This window comes from Erinaceus europaeus, chromosome 10 (genome assembly GCF_950295315.1).
Source record: "Erinaceus europaeus chromosome 10, mEriEur2.1, whole genome shotgun sequence".
NCBI lineage: Eukaryota > Metazoa > Chordata > Mammalia > Eulipotyphla > Erinaceidae > Erinaceus > Erinaceus europaeus.
The window spans coordinates 69,320,563-69,340,640 of record NC_080171.1 but is presented as its reverse complement, the minus strand read 5'-3'; the positions used below and the strand labels follow the sequence as shown (position 1 = coordinate 69,340,640).

Here is a 20,078-nt window from a genome sequence, read left to right as displayed (position 1 = left end):
AAATCACAGAACAGCATATGTGTACATGCCTACTTCTCTAGACAGCAATTTTTTTTAAAGAAATAAAAGACCAGAGGCAGAAAAGTGCCATTTCATGAAAACTACATAAAATCTTAGAAATATGAGTTACATTGACTAGAGTCATCAATATATTATACTCTTTCTACAATTTGTACGGTGCCTCTGCCATTCTAACATCACAAATACTTAAAATTCTAAAGTTATACCAGTGCTTTTTAACACTCTGGCATTCTTTAGTATGGAGTTCCCAATTGCTGAGTTTTGAATGTGCCATCCGGGGACTGGAATTTCAATTAGTTTACAGAAAAACAAGGAAAAAGTTGAAAATGTAAATCCATTTGCATGTAGTGAGAGTTATGTGATTTAGCAGATTCTCTTCTCTTTATTTTTAAGGTTTTCCTGACAGCCCTACTTGTTCACAAAATTATATGGTTAGGGATCTAAAGTTATATAGCCATTGGGGAGAGAACTCTGCTCTTAATCAATTTGATTTTATCTTGGTCTGTAATAAAGAAACAAAATAATTCCAAGTTAAAAAAAAACCCAAACATTACACTGATTAATTTCATAAAGACTCTGTTGCTTGTTCAGAAGGTATTGAGCATTCACATAAGCCAGAAAGATACCAGAGTTGTTCTTAGTCCTCTGGGGAAGCTACTCAGGACCCTATTTAAAGCACAGTCCTTCTAGAGGGCCTGGAATTGGACTGGGTTTCCCTTAGTTTGTTTCTGGATCAGAAATGTTTCTATTTCTAGTCTGAGACAACAGCCCTATCTGAGACTCAACAGTCTCGAGAGGGTGGTTGTTTCTCTTCCTGCTAGAGAAGGTTGGGATCTATTAGCCTGGGGGCTTCCTCTGTTGCAATTTAGACCATGCTCTATTCTCTCATAAGTGCATGATCTCTTTAAGATAAAAATAAATGGAAAGTCTTTCTTCTTTTCCTTCTTTCTTTCTTTCTTTCATTCTTTTTTTTTTTTTCCGTATGTGGTTGTACAAACAGAATAGATCACTAAATCATTCTATAGCATAAAGCATCCTCTGGAGACACAGAACACACCTTTCTGAAGTTACCCGGATCCTCTCATCATTGGATGAGTTGAATCGATCATCCTTTTCCCTGAAATACTCCTCTATGCACTGCTCTTCAAAATCATGCACTTTCTTGAGTTCTTCATCGGTTATGAAGAGTTCTGTGGGGGTAAAGAAAAAGGGGTGAGGGCCGGGTGGAGGCACACCTGGTTGAACATACATGTTACAATGCACAAGGACCTGGGTTCCATCCCCTGATCCCCACCTGCAGGGGGAAAGCTTCACAAGTGGTAAATCAGGGCTACAGGTGTCTCTCTGTCTCTTTCCCTCTCTATCACTCCTTTCCCTCTGGATTTCTACCTGTCTTTATCCAATAAAAAAAATAAAGATAATTAAAAAAAAAGAAGGGATGAAGTAGAAAGTCAAAGGAATGACTTCTGATTTGTGGGCCTGATGACCTTCCTTTTGTAAATCAAGGTCAGGAGAAAGCACACAGGTACACCCCCCCTCCCCAATTTTAGAATCTCAAAAGAAGTCAGGCATGTGGCTCCTTTAGGGAAGTCATTGAAACCTTCTGACTTAAGAGAAGCAGTTGATTAAGTGACTTTGGTTCTAAACTGTAGATGCAATAGTTCTCACCCCCCAGTTAATTACTGACCTTCATTCCTAGTAACTCCTATTCAGATTTAGTGTAGGTGGTCTATTTGATAGACTTTGAGAAACCTTACTAGCTTGTTTGCATGGGGCAGGATTCTCAGTGGTTCTTTATCTGTGGGTGGCACCAAAGGGAAATTTAGAAATCTACAGGAATTATTGGTACTTAATGTGAGGAGGCTGGATGTGCTAAAGCCCCTGCCATGTGTGGGGCTGTCCTAAACACTGAGGAATTGTTAAACCCAAGTGCCAATAGAATTTCCTTTTAGAAATGCTGGGCTCTTTGTTCTGATGAACAATGGAAACCAGGGTTAATTTGTTTGTTTTTTTGTTTTAACAGAGCATTGATCAGCTTTGTTTTGTGGTGGTGTGGGGGACTGAATCTGGGACTCTGGAGCCTCAGGCATGTCAATCTCTTTGCATAATCATTATGTTATCTATCCACCACCCTCCTTGGGCTGGATTATTCATGAAGTCATATAGATACAAGCCCTTAGGCTTTGGAAAATGCTTACCATCTAAACAAAATGATTGATCAAAAAATGATAGTGAAATATCAAACATAGTCACCTGCGACTCAACTCAACAACTCAGTTCAACTCAACTCAACTCAACTCATGATAGCGATATTTCAGTTACATCTGGTAAAGCATAGGAAGTTTACTAATCTGGTGGATGTGATGATGGGATTTCTGAAAAGTAAGGAATTTAGGACCTATGAAACTATTTCAACATTATTGATGGAGACTAGTTTTACTTCACTAAGAAAAGGATATGTCTGGGTTGGTGAGACAGCCTTATGGTTATGCAAAACTTTCATGCCTTGGCTCTGAGTCCTCAAATTCTATCCCCAGCACCATCATAAACCAGAGTTGAGCAGTGCTCTGGTGTATCTCTGTTTCTATCTCTATCTCTTGCTCATTAATAAATGAAAGAAACTTTTAAGGAAAGAGATGTGACTAGAGAATTGATTCAATGGGTAGAATACTAGACTTGCATGGCTGAAGTTCCTAGTTCAATCCTCAGTACTACATGTACCATTGTGGCTCAGTCTGAGCTCTCCCATCTTTGTCCTACTCTCCTTCTCAGGAGAACATCACTTGCTCCTGCCCAAGTTAGCCATGTCTGCCTTGTGGTTGGGACAGAGAGGTGGGGTGGCACCATCACCGGAAGCTTACTCAGGCCATAGTCCCTTTCATCTGGGTCACTCTCATGCTTCCTCCATCGGCAGCACAGGTGTTGAAATATCATGGTCATGTGACTGAAGATGATGAGAGGTGGTGGGAGTACCGGCCTCTCATGGAAAGTCATGATGAGCTGGTACCTCTGGAACTTCCACACCTGGTTGGATATTGACTTCACCTCAAAAAATGTGTTGCTGGAATAGAGAGCAAAGAGAAGTGAGGAGATGAGTAGCTCTACTCTGGGCACCTACTGAGCCCCCCACCCCCCCCCGCCCCCTTCCTCTTGCCCCAGCCTCCTTCCCCATCGCCTGGAAGCAGGACCAACTCACTCACTTAAAGACAGCAATGAGGAGGTTCACCAGCAAGATGTTGGCCACCAGCAGGTAGCAGGCCATTATGGCAGGCACGATCCAGGCCCCAGTCTTGCAGGGGGGCAGCTGGATTATTTTGCCATCCTCTCGAGTCTCATTCTGTCCACAGGGAGCTGGAGGAAGAAAGACAGGTAGGGCATGAGAAGCCCTGGTTATGTGATTAAAAAAAAAAAAAAAAAAAAAGACTGACTTGAGCAGGGATTTTTTTTTTTTTTTTTTTTTTTTGCTTTTCAAGATGGAGAACAAAATACAGCCACCTCAAAACAGCAGAACAACAAAGAATTTTAAAAAGAAAAGTCAAAACAAAAATAAAAGCTTGGTGAATGTTCCTAGGGGCTGCTGTTCCAAGAGGGGGTTGGCTCTCTGTCTGTGCCCAAAGTTTTCATCAGAGGAAGGGGTGGGTGGAACTGCTACCCCCCCTGCCCCTTGACTCCTGGCACTAACTGAGGGCCTCTTGGTGTGTTGAGGAAACCTGGTGAGAGCTTCCTAGGGGAAGCAGCTGGGGAGCCCATTCTCATGGCCCCCACTGAGTTACTTTCAAAATGTGCAAAGGAGGCCAGACACTGCTGGGTCTGTTGACTGGGAATTAACACCAGGGCAGCTGCTAATTGCTGCAGGAATCAACCCCAGGCTCCCAGGGTAATGATTAGTTGTCTGCCTCAGGCAGAAACCAAACAGAACTGTACCTCAGAAAGTGTTTCCCAGGAATACCTGATGGATGGGATTTCACCAGGAGGGCAATGAAAGGGTGATAGGACTCTGAAGCCCAGAACCAACTCTGCTTCCTTCTGAGCATCTGGAACAAAAGCCAACTGCACTAGCTAATTGGGCAAGTAGGAAGAAAAAGAACAGCTTTGGAGTCACTAGGGAAAGAGAAACAGGCTGGGGCTATGGGTTGACCTGCCAGTGCCTATGTCTAGCGGAGAAGCAATTACAGAAGTCAGACCTCCCACCTTATGAAAGACAAAAAGAAGCTTGGTCCGTACTCCCAGAGGGGAAGAAATGATAGGAGAAGATGACCAGAGGACTCTTAACTACAATTCCATCAGGACCCAGAGAGAAGAGAAAAAAAAAGAAGTACTAATAGGTGTAGATGTGGCTTAGGAAGAGAAGACAGGGCCATAGAAAAAAACCGGTATATATATGTGTGTGTGTGTGTGTGTGTGTGTGTGTGTGTGTGTGTGTGTGTGCGCGTGCGCGCGTGCGTGTGTGTGTGTGTGTGTGTATGTGTGTCTGTGTATTTACAGAAATAATAGTCAACCCATATTCTATGATCTCAGGAGAACTATGGAAGTTTCCAGTAGAGGGAATGGGGATTCAGAACTATGATGATGGGAATACCTCTATTATCTTATAGTTTTGTACATCAATATTAAATAATTAATTAAAGAAAGAAAGAAGACGAGAAAGAAAGAACAGCTTTGGAAGTGGGGGAGAGGAGAGAATGGTGTTGTGTGAGCTGGGTCCACATGAGCTGGGAGGCCTGGAATTTCCTGCTGAGCTCAGGGGGAGAAGGAGCCCTCAGCAGAACTCCCAGCACTTTAGCCCCAGCAGCCCAGGCGTGAAACTCTGCCCTTTGGTGCCCAGGCCTACACCCGGCCACCTGCTTCTTCAGCTGCCTTCCTTGGTTCTGGGGGACTGGGTCCCACTCATGTCTGTCTATAAAAGGAGGTACTAACTTTGAAAGATTTGCCAGAAAGAAGGTTTGCTAAGTTTACTTGGGCTTTTCCCAGCTGGAGCACCTGGCCAGCACAGCCCATGCCATCTTAACAGTCTTCTAGCTGCCTGGATGGGGGCTGGGGTCCCTTGGGGACGGGGAGTGGGGAGTAGGGAGTGGACGATGACAGAGCTTTAGAAAAGACCAGTGCTGAGTATCACCCCCAGACAGTGAATCAGAATCTATGGTGGGGGTGGGGGGCAGGCACAGCTCTTTCTTGCCAGGGGCTTCTCGGGTGCCTCTAAAGTTTGTGCACTGAGTTTGAATTACTCTAGCAAAGTGGCACAATTCTTGACAGGCTCTCAGATCCAGAGCACATCTTCTTAGGCAATGGAGAGTATTAAAATAATTTCAGGACCTAAGATCCTGGGTTTCTAATGTTTAGGGCAGAAGAAAAATGGCCAAAGTGCCCCCTTTGTCCTGCCTACAAGATGGCAGAGTATTGGGATCAGGCATTTTCAAAGGCTTTGTATCTGTTTATCATTGGTGATTAAAGCATTCACCCCCACCCTATAAAACAGTCCTGGGAGAGTCCTGACCAGGGCTGGGTAGTGGTATACCTGGTAGAGTGTGTACATTGCAGTGTGCAAGGACTTGGGTTCAAGTCCCCAGTCCCCACCTGCAGGGGGGAAACCATGAGAAGTGAAGCAATGCTGCAGGCCTCTCTCTCTCTCTCTCTCTGTCTGTCTCTCTCTGTCTTCTCTATCATAAATAAGAAAGTAAGTAGGTCCTGATCAGCCTACCTTAGAAGAAAAACTCAGTGATGGAGTTCCCCATTGGCTCTAGGATGAAATCTAAATTCTAAGGGTAGCTGGCCCAGAACCCTCTTTGACCGCACCCCACCTTTCCCCATGAGCACACAGTGAAGCCAGTCCCAGGCAGTTCTGAGAGATGTAATGCTGTAGTATGTCTTAGGTTTGAGCTATGCTTTAAAAAAAAATTATAATAATTAACTTATTTACTTGTTTATTTTGGATAGACACAGAGAGAAATTGAGGGGAAAGAGGAGAGAGAGGCAGGAAGAGAGACCTGCAGCACTGCTTCATTGCTTGTGAAGCTTCCCCTGCTGGTGGGGAGCAGGGGCTTGAATCCGGGTCCTTGTGCATGGTAATATGTGCACTTAACTGGGTGAGCCACTGTCAACCCTTCCATTTCTCTTATCAGTCTATCTCTTGCCTGTCTATGTGCCCAGCCTCTGGAGAACCCACAGGGGGAGATGATAACTCCTTTTTGTACCCAGTCTTCTACTGCCTGACTTGATGCAGACAGTACATCCCCACATGATGACTGCTGAATGACTAAAGGAAATCATATGGAACCAATCTGATCATTTCCCATGGTTCTGCAGGGCTGCTCATGAGGACAGTCCTGGTTCAGAGGGGTTGCCATTACCTTCCTTAGGTCCTTCTCAAAAACCCAATACATTTTTTTTTTAAACTAGAGCAATACACACCTCTGGCTTATGGAGGTGTAGGGGACTTTGGAGTCTCAGGCCTAACCTTATGAGAGTCTCTTTGCATAACCATTATGCTGTATCCCCTGCCCAGAACTCCCTTCCTTGAATTGGCACTCTATTGCCCCCTTGGCTGCAAGCCTCATAGAGTCCTTCACTTTGCTTATCCCTCCCCAGCTAAGTCTGGCCCACCCCTCTCTTCTTGACACATTGTCCCAAGGGGATGTCACTCCTAGTGTGTCCTGTCCATAGGCTGCTGTTCAGATATCTGTGTGGAAACTCACAGAGAAGCAGAGAGGGATCAGTTACAGAGTGTCCACAGATGGCTTTTACTATCTCCATCTCTCTCTCTCTCTTTGGATCCCATCTTTAGGGAGGTATGAGGTGTGTTATGCCGGCTCTTCCTTCATGCTGCCCCTTTGTCCAGTCTAGAGGGGAGACCCAAGTGCACAAGGAGCAGGGGCTTGCTAGCCTCTCCACAGGCCTCCTCACAGAGCCATGAACCTGGCTTTGCAATCACCAAGCACAGAATTGACTTAGCAAACATTTACTGAGTGATTGAAACCATTTGGGCACATGGGGAGCCATTTGAGGTCTTCAGTAGGTGGACAAGAAGGGCATATGGAACATTGCTCTGATGCAACATTGCAGAATAGTGCAGGCCTGTGGCTTAAGATAGAGGGAACAGTCCATTAGTCAGGAACCTGCCTTGAGACCCAGCTCCTAGATTCTGCAGCAACCAGAACAGTATAAGTGTCTTACATGAACCTGATGACAGCGAGGATGATACTACAAACGAATCATGAAGAGACAGCCTTCACCCGGCAGTACCAGCATAGCAAGCAGTTGAGTCATCTGCATCAGGGAGTGCAAACCATGGCTCTAGGGGGGCTGTGGATGATGCCCCTGTTCTGTATCTTGACCTGCACTGGTGAGGACTCCCTCCCTGAATTCCAGGTGTCTCTTACTGGTGAAGATGAACAGGGTCTCTTAGAACGCCGAGATATGTAATCTGGGTTGTCACATGGCATCAAACAGTATTGGGAGGTCTGTACACCCGGGGACCTGGGTGTATAGTTAAAGGCATGTGGATCATGCCATCTCTCTGCTCTGGAATCTGACACTTGAATGGAGGCTCCCCCTTCCAGTTCTGTCTCTCTTAAATTAAAAAAAAAAAATATATATATATGTATATATTTGCTTATTAGGTAGCAGCAGAGATAAATCAAGAAGGAAGGGGGAGATAGAGAGGGAGAGAGACACAGAGACACCTGCAGCATTTTTGGGAAGCTTACTCCTTGCAGGTGGAGACTGGGGGCTTGAACCTGGGTCTTTGTGCTTTGTAAGATGTACACTAAACCAGGACTGACTCTCTGTCCAGTTCTCTTGCAGAAAAGGAGATGTTTCCTTTCTCCTTAGTGGCATGCTTTGGATCGACCTTCTCATGGTGCATCCCGTGAGTACCCATTCATTGGGGAAACTGACGATCCTTCCTAGACTGAATCCACATGGATCCCAGTCACTTTCAAAGCCAGCAACAAGCAGCTCCTGACAGCTTTCAACCTGACCTGTTGACTGGCTAAGGAAGAAGGGCAAATGCTAGAAGAAGAAGAAGTGGCATGCTGTCACCTCCTTCTTTGTTAGTGAAAGTCCATGCAGAGTGTCTTCTAGTGGGTGTTTTTCTGGCTCTACCCACCCAGTATATTATTTCCCCTCCCTCTGGTAAGAGCTTTTTTATTTACCTTTGGAGGAGTCACCCTTCTTCCACTTTTAACCCATGAATTTTGGGTGGAATCAAGTTTTAATTCTCTGTCTAGGAGCTGAATCCAAAGTTGCAGTGATTGACTCAGAGATGAACAGGTGACTCTGACCTGACTAGTAAGAACCAATGAGCATCCACTTTGGTTCTTTTGCTGCAGCTACTATAAGTGAATTATTTTTTCTAAAGCTTTTTTTTTTTTTTTTTAAACCAGCATTATTATTATTGTTGTTGGGGCCCTCCTGTGCTTGCATCATCACCATTCCTGGAAGACATATTTTTCTTTTTCTTTCTTTCTTTTTCTTTTTAATAGAGGGTGAAAGATGGAGAGACAAAGAGGAGAGAGAGAGAGAGAGAGAGAGAGAGAGAGAGAGAGAGAGAGGGAGAGGGAGAGGGAGAGAGAGAGACTTTTAGCACTGCTCCACTGCTCATGAAACTACCCCTATATGTGGGGACCACAGGGCTTACTTGAACCGGGGCTGTCCTGCATGACAAGGTGTGTCTTCTCTCAGGTATGCCACTGCTTAGCCCTCTCTCTAATGTAATTTAAAGTTAGGAAGTAGAGAGAGGCTTGTCCAGAAGTGACACAGTCACAGCAAAAAGAAGCAGATCCTTGACCCAGCCATGCCTAAAGCCTGCCTTCTGTACTTATATGAACCATGCAGATCCCTTTTATCCTTAAGTCAGCTTGAGTTGGGTTTCTGTCACTGGCAATTAATGATGAACTCAGTTCTCCTGATCCAGCCTTTATCTGCAGACCAACTATTAGTGAACCCACTCTGAGAGGTGTCCTACCCAGGAGAGGCTCCATTTGGAGTCTTGAACTAGCATGAAAAGATTGAAAGGGATAACTGGCAATGTGGAAATCTGACCTGATCCTAGGGTTGAATCACGGAGTCAGAGTTTCAGGCGCCAGATGCCTACTCCTTAGACATAAAGGAACTTAAAGTGTTTATGCTGGTTGAGATTGTCCCACTGGGTCCTCTGGGTCAGAAATTGATGGCACAGGTTTCCTTTATGATCAGATCAATAGGTTAAATGCAGCTGGGAATCAGGCCAAGCTTCTGGGCATGGTCAACTATTCCTAGTTTGAAGGGAAATTTTGTTCTAGAAGGTGATTATAGACTAGGTCACAGAAGCCTCAGGCTAGGGTGTAGATATGGAGTGGGAGCCTCTATTGGTGCAGCTGAAATTAGACAGGGTCTAGGAGATTCAGCTTCTCTTTGGTTTAGTATGTGGGTCACGCTGACATTGTACACTGTGAAGTTGGAAGTGCCATTTCTGCTAACTACGCCTTACTAAATAGAAATGAAGTACATAATTAATTGGCCTTCAGAACAAAGGTTGTGCAATCAGAGTTTGGCCAGAGTATGCAGATGATAGTAAGAACGTTTGGTTTTCTGTTCTGTATGAACAGTGCTTTAATTTTTAATCATAGACTTTTGTAGTAATTAAAAAAAAAGTATCAGTGGCATTCCTCAGTAGAATACAGGCTCCACAGTGAGAGGAATTTTGTCTATTTTGTCCACTAGACAAAGTAGCAGTTAAAACATTGTCCTGCACATAATAGGTGCATAGTAACTATAAGCTGAGTGAATGCATGTCAGGATAGCATATTCTGTACATTTTGCCTCTAGTGTTGGACATTTCTTTAAGGGTGCTTCTGAACAACATCATCAGGTCAGAGTCCATTTGTCTATTTCAAGATGCCAAGTACTGCCAGGTCCTGCCAACATAAGATGGTTTCTGCAACAGCAAAAGCCTGAGGGAAAAATAGAATTTTTAAATTTCCCAACTGATATATTTTGTAATTAAAGGGATATGCCTGGTCTTCAGCAAAGGCTATTACAGGTCTCCTTTCTGAATGCCGTCATGTAAATCTCTCCACTGCTCAGCCCTTCACATACTTGTGTAAGACACTGATGATTAGTCATATCTTATTCCACCTCCTCCTTTAAATTAGAGACAGATTTAGAGAGACAGAGACACCATAGTGCCAAGCTTCAATGGGTCAGGCTTGAACTTGGGTCATGCACATGGCAAATCAGTGTACTATCCAAGTGAGCTATTTTGCTGTCCTGATATCCTTCCTCCCCCCACCCCCGAGTTAAGTTATGATCTTTGGGGCCTTTTCAGTGTAACAATCCTTTCAACTGAAATTGACACAGGAGTTGGAACCTTTCCCTTAATGGTAGTTTTTTTTTTTTTGGTTGTCACTGGGGATTTCCCTCTCCTTGCTGACTTTTTCAGACAGAAAGACAGAAATAGAAATAGACAGAAAGAAAGATATCATAGCACCAAAGTTTCCCTCAGTGCAGTGGGGCTTGGGTTCAAACCTCGGTTGTGCCCATGCCAAATCAAGTACACTATCCAAGTGAGCTATCTGGCTGGTCCAAGAATGGGAATATTCTTAAGGCAACTTGGAAATTCAGTGCAACCCCTATCAAAACCTAATGGATATTTTTCAAGAATATAGAATAAAAAAGTTTAAAATTTGTATGAAAATACAAAAGAACATGAATAGCCAAAACAGTCCTGAAAGAAAGAAAGAAAAAAGGATGAATTAGATTACCTAATGTCAAAATTATACTGAAAGATGATGCTAATCAAAAGAGTATAGTACTGGGAAAAAGTAACACAAGGAGGCCAATGGAATAGAACAGAGAGTCTAGATACAAAACACACACACACACAGACACACACACACACAGACACACACACACACACACACACACAGACACACACACACACACACTATATTGAAGGAGCCAGTTGATAGACATCTGAATTTTCCTTCTTTCCAGCAATATAACTTATCCTGGGCTATTCAGATGAAGTGATATACAAACTGCATACTAAACTTTGAATTTTGGAAAAAGAAATTTGATTCGTGACTAGGTACCAGGTATAGTTTCCAAAGATCAAAACACTTGCCCTTTTGAGTTCACCTATAATATGTAAAGAAAACAAATGTTTATTTAGCACATATGCCACCTTGTTATCTCAAACTAAGAAAAATTAGACACACCAGCCATTGTTTGATCTTGGTAGCATCATCTTTTACAATGTGACAAAGAAGGATATTTGTTGAAGATTGTTTCCTTCTCTCATGTGTGAGGAAATGTCTCAAAAGCTTATTCTAAATCATAGGCAATAGAATAAAGAGCTTAGCTGAGTGTTTGACTACACTTAGGCACTTCTTTTTCTGAGAAAGGATTTACAACTAAAAACCCATCTTAAAAAGATAAGGAGACAAAGAGGATTTCAACACTGCCTTTTGAAAATCCACACTGTTAGCCAGAAAGGATTTAGAATGCCATTAGCACAGCTCCTAAGGCTTTCTCCAAGGAGTTAGACTTAGATTGGGCCTACTCTTTTGGCCTACTCCTTCTTCCCCAACACCATACTTTCTAGGGCAGAACAACTAGAGATGCTTCTTTCTATGTTTATATCTTTCTAAAAGGTTTTTGACCTCAGAGTCTTGGGTAGTGGTTGATCCATGCAGAATACTTTATTGGGGAGTGGTTCATGGCTTATAATATGGTTGCTCACACTTGGGTACAACCTTTCATCCCTCCATGAGAAGTACTTGCAAGACACTCTCTCCCCCAACCCAAGTCCTTTTCCCCCATCATGCATCAGGACCCCAGTTCCCCTCCATGCCTTTCATTCTCCTCCTTCCCCAGAATCCTTAGCTTTGGTACAATACACTAACCCCAGTCCAAGTTTCATCTTGTGTTCTCTCTACTGTTCTTGCTTCTCAAATTCCATCTATGAATGAGATCATCTGATATTCATCCTTTTATTTCTGGCTTATTTCCCTCAACAGAATACCTTCAAGTTAAATGGAAGTATGGGAGCACTTTCTGTTTTTTTTTTTTTTTTTTTTCCAGCATTTACCATCAGTGTCTTCCGGCAAAGGAGGAAGGCAGGGGTAGCTGAGATCACTGAAAAATAGGTAAATTCCAATTTACCTGGTAGTTAGAAGAGACCAAAATACCAATTTTTAAGTCGCTTGTGGTTTACATTCTTTCCTTCCCCCTAACCCAGCAGCTGGGTAAGAGGCAAACTGGTAGCGAGTCATTACAAGGGCAGTCCTGAGAAAGGAGTAAGAGGAGGCTTCCTTCCTCCATCTGTGAGAGAAGAGACTCAATGGATTGATGTTCCCCATCTTGTGGTAAACATACACAGCTCAGGACACCCAGAATGATCTCAGGCTTTAAATAACATCAAACTAGATAGTGAGAAGATAGCATTGACCTTTTCAAGTCTCTTTCAATCTTCCTGACTCTTTTCAATCTGTCAGTTTGGAGATATTATTTCCTCAACACGTTCTTGCTAAACTTCATTTTTTAGTAAAGACTTGTTGTATGCTTTACATTGGTTTGGTCTAGCTCTCCCCCTGCCAGGAAAATTGGTTTAGTCCTGGTAGTTTCGCGGCCCGCTTGTCCCCGCCCCAAAGAACCCAGACAGAGTTCAAGACTTCTTGGCGCCACCATGTGAGAAGGATGCAGGAGAGTTCTGTTTGGTGATTAGTTTGGGTTAGTTTATGAATCCTTGTTCGTGAATAAAGAAATACAGCTTCCCGGCCCAGCCGCGTGTCTCTGGACGTCTCTGTTACCCGCCTGTGAGGCCAGCCCAGATAAAACAACAAAGACTGAAGGGTCAAGCCTCCAGACCAGTTTCACAACAGTGTAGTGCTTTCATTCTGCTTATTTTACGGTTGTCTTCTATTTATAGCAAGCACTACTGAACTTTCATGTTATGGCTGTGGTATAAATTTTATGAAGACAGACTATCTTAGGTTCTTTATTTTCAATTGCCATCAGGGTTATCACTGGGGATTGGTGCCTGTAGGAGGAATTTACCCTTCCCACTGGCCATTATTTCCAACCCCTCCTCTTAATTTTACAGGACTGAGAGAAATTGAGAGGGGTGGGGTAGAGAGAGAAGGAGATGAAGTCAATTTCACTACAAATATTAAAGAGCATCGGTTGGTTGGGTGGATAGGGAGATAGCACCAGCAGCAACACAATAGATTTTTGTGCCTGAGGCACAAGAGCCCCCAGGTTCAATCTACAGCTCCACCGTTAGGCAAATCTGGCAGATAAAATAACAAAATAAGCAACAACGATGACAGTGACGCAAGCATGGGCTGGGAGCTGGTTCATCCTGTACAGTGCATCTTTTATAATGGTTAACTCCAGCACCACATGAGAATACCATGCATGGCATCAAGGGAAGCCATGGTGGGGGTGGTACTGTAGTGTCTTTTCCTCTCTGTTTGAAAATAAAAGAGAAGTTGTCTTCTGGGAGTAATGAACAGTGCAGGTCTGAGGCCTAGGGGTAGGACAGAGTGGGACTAGGTGGGATTAAAGAGCAGAGACATAATAGTTCTGGATACTGTATTTGTTTTTGATATGTGGGACCCAGATTCAGGCCTAATATCCACTGCACTAGAGGAAGTTTTGATATTGTGTTTCTTCATGCCCCCCCCACCCCATCCCATGTCTCTCTCTTTCTATTTGAAAAAGTCAGCCAGGAGCAGTGGCCCTGGTAATGATGATGATGATGATGATGATGATGATGATGATGATGATAATGATAATGATAATAATAATAATGTAAAAATAAAAAAAGAGCAGAGCGGATGTTACAAAGCAATCAGTGGTTTATGTGACTGGCTAGAGAGGTTGAGAAATACTAGATTAATTTTTTTTGTTTTTTCTTTTTTCCTTCCTTCCTTCCTTCCTTCCTTCCTTTCTTTTTCTTTTAAAACAATAATGGTGTTGATCACTACAGTTTTGTTTATTTTTTAACATTTTATGTATTTATTTTGGATAGAGACAGGGAAATTGAGAGTGAAGAGGAGACAGAGATAGAGAGAGACAGAGAGACACCTTCAATACTGCTTCACTGCTTGTGATACTTCTCTCCCCTACAGGTGGGGACTGGGGGCTTGAACCTGGGTCCTTGCACACTATAATGTGTGTGCTCTACTAGATGTACCAGCGCTGGCCCCCGATTAGATGGCTCCTAATTTCCATCTATTCATTTCTATTACTTTATGATTCTGTGAAGAAGAACAAAAGAATAGAATAACCTCTAGAATGGATTATCTAAGAAATTGTTTTCTCTTTATAGAGACCTTTGTTTCTAGTCCTAGCAAAAAAAAAAAATGTAAATAAATAACTAGCTTCTCAACTCAAAAGCATGAATAAGAACCTAGTTACCACTGGGGAAAAGAAAGTACCAGAGACAGAGCATCTGCCTGTATGGTTTCTGGTCTACTTGCTCTTTTCCCAGGCTTCTAGCTCTGAACTATTCAGAAAGCACTATTACATTGAATAGTCTTCACCTTTCATGCAATGAATTAGAAAGCATACAAACATAGATATATTGTGTGTGATAGTGAAAGCCTTGTGTTATAGAAGAAAAGGGGAGAAAATTCAGTTTCCTCTGTTGTCTTGGTTTTGTGTCTTTGTTATTCTACTTCCTTAACTTTGCCTATAGATACAGTTGTGATTTACCTGCTGCTTTTGATAGGGCATCAAAATTCTTATCTTGGCAGCTCATTATCTGGTATTAGGAATTAGAATCAGAAAGACTCTGAACTGGGGTGGTGGTGGTGACCGCATACCTGATTGAGCTCACACATTACCAGGTTCCAGGACTTGGGCTCAAGCTTCCCCATTCTCTCCCTACAGGGGTGAAGCTTCATGAGCAGTGAATCAAGTACTACAGGTGTCTCTCTATCTCTCCCTCTCTATCTCCCTCTCACCTCTTAATTTCTCTTTGCCCTATCAAGTTAAGGAAACAAACACAAAGAAAAACAGAAAAAGAAAACAGAAAGGCTGCTAGGAGCAATGGATTTGTAGTACAGGCACCAATCTCTAGCAACAACCCTAGAGGCAATAAAAATAATAAAAATAAAAAGACTCTGTGCATATGTTGCCTAAGAAAGATGTGCACTGATACTAGCTTACTGCCCAAGCCAGAGTGTTGGCTGCCATATTTTAACAGATCGACTACATCAGTAGTTTCAGATTTTCTCCTCTGCTTGTATCCAAGTTCCTTTGGCATATGATCTCCTATTTCATTTGCTAAATGGGTAGGCTCTATTGTCTTACCCCTTGATTCTGAGTTTCATTCACCAATAAGATAGTAGCACCTATAAATCTTGAAAACAGATAAACAACCTTGAGTGCTTTTGTTCCTATTCTTCCACACACACCCATGAGGAGCGTGCCAGAGACAGCTTATAGGAGGACAAAACACAGAAGACTCTGTTCCCTCATTGTTTCTGTTGTCTGAACTAAGGCCCTTCTGATCTGCTGGGAACTGCTGTCTCCTTGGCATGCAATAGAGCCCAGTCAAAACCAGAAAACCCCTCTGGCCAGTCAGTAAGCTCCTGAGCCCAAATGTTTCCAGATTTAAGCTCTTCTGTGCTTCTTCTTCTAGCGTTTGCCCTTCTTCCGTAGCCAGTCAACAGCGTCAGGTTGAGCCTGATGTAAAGTTTCGAGACCTCCTTTGAATCTGGAGAGGTGGCAGTCATTGACTATGTGGGTCATAGTCTGTCTGTAGCCTCAGGGGCAGTTCGGGTCGTCTCTGGCTCCCCAGCGATGGAACATAGCGGCGCACCGGCCATGGCTGCTTTGTATTGCATCACCACCACCACCACCACCACCACCACCACCACCATCATCATCATCGCCATCAGGATTATTTGCTGGAGCTCAGTGACTAGTGGCCAGTGTCTTCCCTCAGTTTGATAGGAGACACAAATTGAAAGGGGAGGGGATATTGTGAGGGAGGGAGAAAGAGACAACTGCAGCCCTGCTTCATCACTTGTGAAGCTTCCCCTCTGCAGGTGGGAAAGAGTGGGGACTCAAAACTAGGTCCTTGTGCATGGTAACATATGCTTCACTAGGTGTACACCACTACCTACCCCCCATATTATAGCATTATTAATAGGCAACATCTATTATCAGTGATAGCAATAGATACCTAATTGATCCTCCCCTTTATTCACCCTGCTCACAGCTAGAAGAGGCAGCTTTGAGTCTTCTAGGTTGGCTGTGCCCTATGCTAGTTTCCTCATCCCTCCCTAACTCGATTCAGGCTAAGTCTGATCATTGCCCATGGCAGGTAGGGCTCCTTGAATACTGATGACTGATAGTCTGTTTTTTAGAAGTCAGCCAGTGTGCAAAGACTTTACTTAGATGATAGGGGTGACTTAATTGTGAGATTAGATCATGTCAGACCAGGCTATGTCATGGAAATATAAAGCAAGGCATCTGAAAGATGAAAAGGGGGAAAGGAAAAAGGGTGGAGGAGGGAGAGAGAGAGTGTGTGTGTGTGTGTGTGTGTGTGTGTGTGTCAAAGAGCAAGAGTTGATTGATTAAAATTGGAGAGTAGAGAGAAAAGCACAAAGGTCTTTAGATTTTGTCCTCCATCTCCCTCAAACTACTGCCAGTTTCACCTCCAGTCAGTGTCCTGCCATGCTCAGTCTTTGAATGCCTTAGAGGCTTCCTCTTTCTTTTCTTTTCTTTTCTTTTCTTTTCTTTTCTTTTCTTTTCTCCTCTTTTCTTTTCTTTTCTTCTCCTCTTCTTTTCCTTTCTTTTCTTTTTAATCTTCATTTTATTTGTTGGATAAAGACAGTCAGAAATTGAGAGGGAAGGGGGAGACAGAGAGGGAGAGAGACAGAGAGACACCTGCAGCACTGCTTCACCACTGGTGAAGCTTTCCCCCTGCAGGTGGGGACCGGGGGCTCGAACCTGGGTCCTTGCGCACTGTAACATGTGCGCTCAACCAGGTGTGCCACCACGTGGCCCCCAGAGACTTCCTCTTTCACACCTTGCAGTTGATCTTTCTTTAAGCAGCTATGAGTGAGATTTATTTTCTTGCAGTCAACACTTTCTCTAGTTGTGGGACATAGTCACTAACACATTAGAAAGAATCATCTTTGGGGTTGAATGGTGGTGTATGGGGTGAGTGCACACATGCATAAGGACCTGGGTTCAAGGCCCTATTCCTTACCTGCAGGGCGAATCATGAGTGGTGAAGCAGTGCTGCAGGTGTCTCTCTTTCTTTCTCTCTCCCTCTCTATCTCCCCCTTCTCTTTCAATTTCTCTCTGTCTCAATCCATCAGTCAGTCAATCAATCAATCAGTCAACCAACCAGTTACTCAGGTAAGGAATGTTTTGCCAGAGAAGTTAAAGATCTAGAACCCTGGTCCTGGTAATGAAGAAGAGGGTCAGTTAGAAAAGAAGAATGAGGGAGTCGGGCGGTATCACAGGTGGCGCAAAGCACAAAGATCAGCATAAGGATCCTGGTTCAAGCCCCTAGCTCCCCACCTGTAGGGGAGTCGCTTCACAGGCGGTGAAGCAGGTCTGCAGTTGTCTATCTTCCTCTCCCCTCTCTGTCTTCTCCATCTCTCTCCATTTTTTTCTCTGTCCTATCCAACAACGACATCAATAATAACTATAACAATAAAACAAGGGCAACAAAAGGGAATAAATAAATATTAAAAAGTCTTTAAAACAAAAGAAAAGAAGAATGGGGGGGTGATCAGGCAGGGGCACACCTGGTTAAGCTCACATAGTACCATGAGCAAGGACCCGGGTTTGAACTCCCACTCTCCACCTGCAGCTGGGATGCTTCATGAATGGTAAAGCAGGTCTGAAGTGCCTTTCATTCTCCCTCTCTACTCCTTCCCCTCTCAGTTTCTTTCTGTCCTATCAGATAAAATTGAAAAAAAAAGGGGGGGGGAAGAATGGCTGTCGGAAGCAGTGAATTCATAGTGCCAGCACAGAGCCCCAGTGATAACCCTGGAGGCAAAAGAGAAAACGACAAGAACAAACAAACAAATAACCCCCCCCCAAAAAAAAAAAACAAAATAGAAAAGAAGAATGGGGTTCAGGAATGGACTGGAAGGACCAATAATGGACGCTTTGCTGTGGGATGAGCCAGGGCCTCTTCCATGAGAGAGTGCCTTCCATAAAGAAACTGGAAACTGCCTCAGGGATGTCTGTGCTACAGCTTGGTCCTGCCAGCCAGGCTGGCAGTGTCATATCTCTGTGCAGAATTCACCAGGGACACTTGGGTCACCAGCACCCCAGAGATGATCCAAGCCTCCTGCATGAGGTTCTCAGCCCCAGCCCAGGCTCAAGAGGATGGAGAGAAACAATCAATGTGGCCTCTGATATTCAGGAAGGTATGTGTCTCTGTGTGTGCACAAACTCAAGTCCCTGCTAACACTATTTATAGACTCCCTAGTAAGAGGCAATGGAAGGAATCCATATCCAATACCAGATGATATTACTCATAGGGGGGACTTAAGAAACAAGGACAGAAAGGAAAAAAAAAAAAACAAAGCAAATCTTATTAGGTGGAGTGTACTGACCCAAAGCAAAGGACTCTGGGTAAGGAGGGGGTGAAGAGGGCCTTGGGGTTCTGGTGCATGGAAGTGGAAAAGGGCCCAAGTTGAGTGTGAGAGAATTCTGTAGACACCTATCATGGGGAGAGGAGAAACTGTATGCATATGTCAACAGCTGTACTGTAAACCATTAACCTCCCAATAAAATGGAAAGCAAGCAGTCTATGTTTCCGGGCTGGGAAGAGATAGTGTAGTGGTTATATAAAATGTCTTTCATAACTGAAGCACTAAAGACCCTCGGTTCAGTCCCTAGCACCACGATTCTCAGAACTCACACCTCAACTCTGACTTGCTGGCAGGGCTCCCCCCTCAACTCTCTCACTTCTCCACTGCCCTCCAGGACACCATCTCTATCCTCCCCGCCCTCTCTTTTTACTTTAAGCCTGGTTTGCACATCTGTTTCTGCTCACTGTTACATGCCCAACTTTTCATGTGACAATTGACACTCTCTGGACGACAAAAAGTCCAGACCACAGTCCAGGGCCCACTTATACTTCCAGCATCCTATCTCATGGCTGTGCTGTGGATATGAGTGCAGCTGTGTGCTGACTATAGGCAGCATTATGGTCATCATCACCAAACAGCTGATGGTGCAGTCCACTCTGGTTGGGTGGGGTGACACCTTTATTCTTTCTCAGGATGGTGCTGACATGCATCAGTCAAAAGAAGCAAACACTTCTCATTATGAGAAATGTACCTATTCTCCAGGGAAGAAGAGAGGGAGAGGCTGTTCATCATGGCTGGGATCGTTTAAGAAAGGGATTAATTGATTGACTGTACAAGAGGGGAGAGAGAAGGAAGAGAGCTGCCATGGCATATATTAGGGCAAATACCGAGTTTCTGGAAGAATCATGACATATTTTTCTATCTTTTTCTATGTAAAAACGTGTCATGACCTTTCCAACAACCAATATATACATATTTGAACCGACAGCTTCACACATGCAAGGAGTGCACCTGTCAGGTGCTAGGATGTGTAAAGACCTTGCCATAACTTAACCCATCTCGGCCAGCAAAATAGCTCACTTGGCTAGTGTGTTGCATTGCCATGTTCATGACCCAGGTTCAAGTCTGGACTCCCACTACATTAAAGAAAATTTCAGTACTATGGTCTCTTTCATTCACGCACACACTCTCTTTGCCTTCTCTGTCTCTATCTTAAAAAAAAGTTGACATATACACACTGGAATACTACTTATCTTTAAGAAATGATGAAATCTTTTCCATATCTTGGATGGAACCTGAATGATTCATGTTAGGTGAAATAAGCCAGGGGAAGAAGGATGAATCTCACTGAGAGATGGTGCTGGGTGTGGTGTAATACTACAAAGCAAAGGCCTCTGGACTAGGGGAAGTAAGAATGAGAAGGGCAACAAGTGCCCAAGCCACAGTGATGAAGGGAGACTTGGGTTGGTGGTGGGAGTGGTGTGAAGACATTTATCATGGAGAGAT

General features: G+C 43.7%; 1 protein-coding gene across 13 annotated transcripts in view; it reads right to left on the bottom strand.

The window, feature by feature from the left end:
• Positions 1-20,078, bottom strand: part of TRPM3 (transient receptor potential cation channel subfamily M member 3) — a 671,125-nt gene that overhangs the window by 14,741 nt on the left and 636,306 nt on the right. For all 13 annotated transcript variants that reach the window (XM_060199695.1, XM_060199701.1, XM_060199705.1 and 10 more), the window contains 3 exons: positions 3,222-3,372; positions 2,883-3,082; positions 1,079-1,211 (listed from right to left, as the gene is read on the bottom strand). In XM_060199695.1, the coding sequence (XP_060055678.1) occupies positions 1,079-1,211; positions 2,883-3,082; positions 3,222-3,372 (484 nt within the window). The remainder of the gene's footprint in view (positions 1-1,078; positions 1,212-2,882; positions 3,083-3,221; positions 3,373-20,078) is intronic.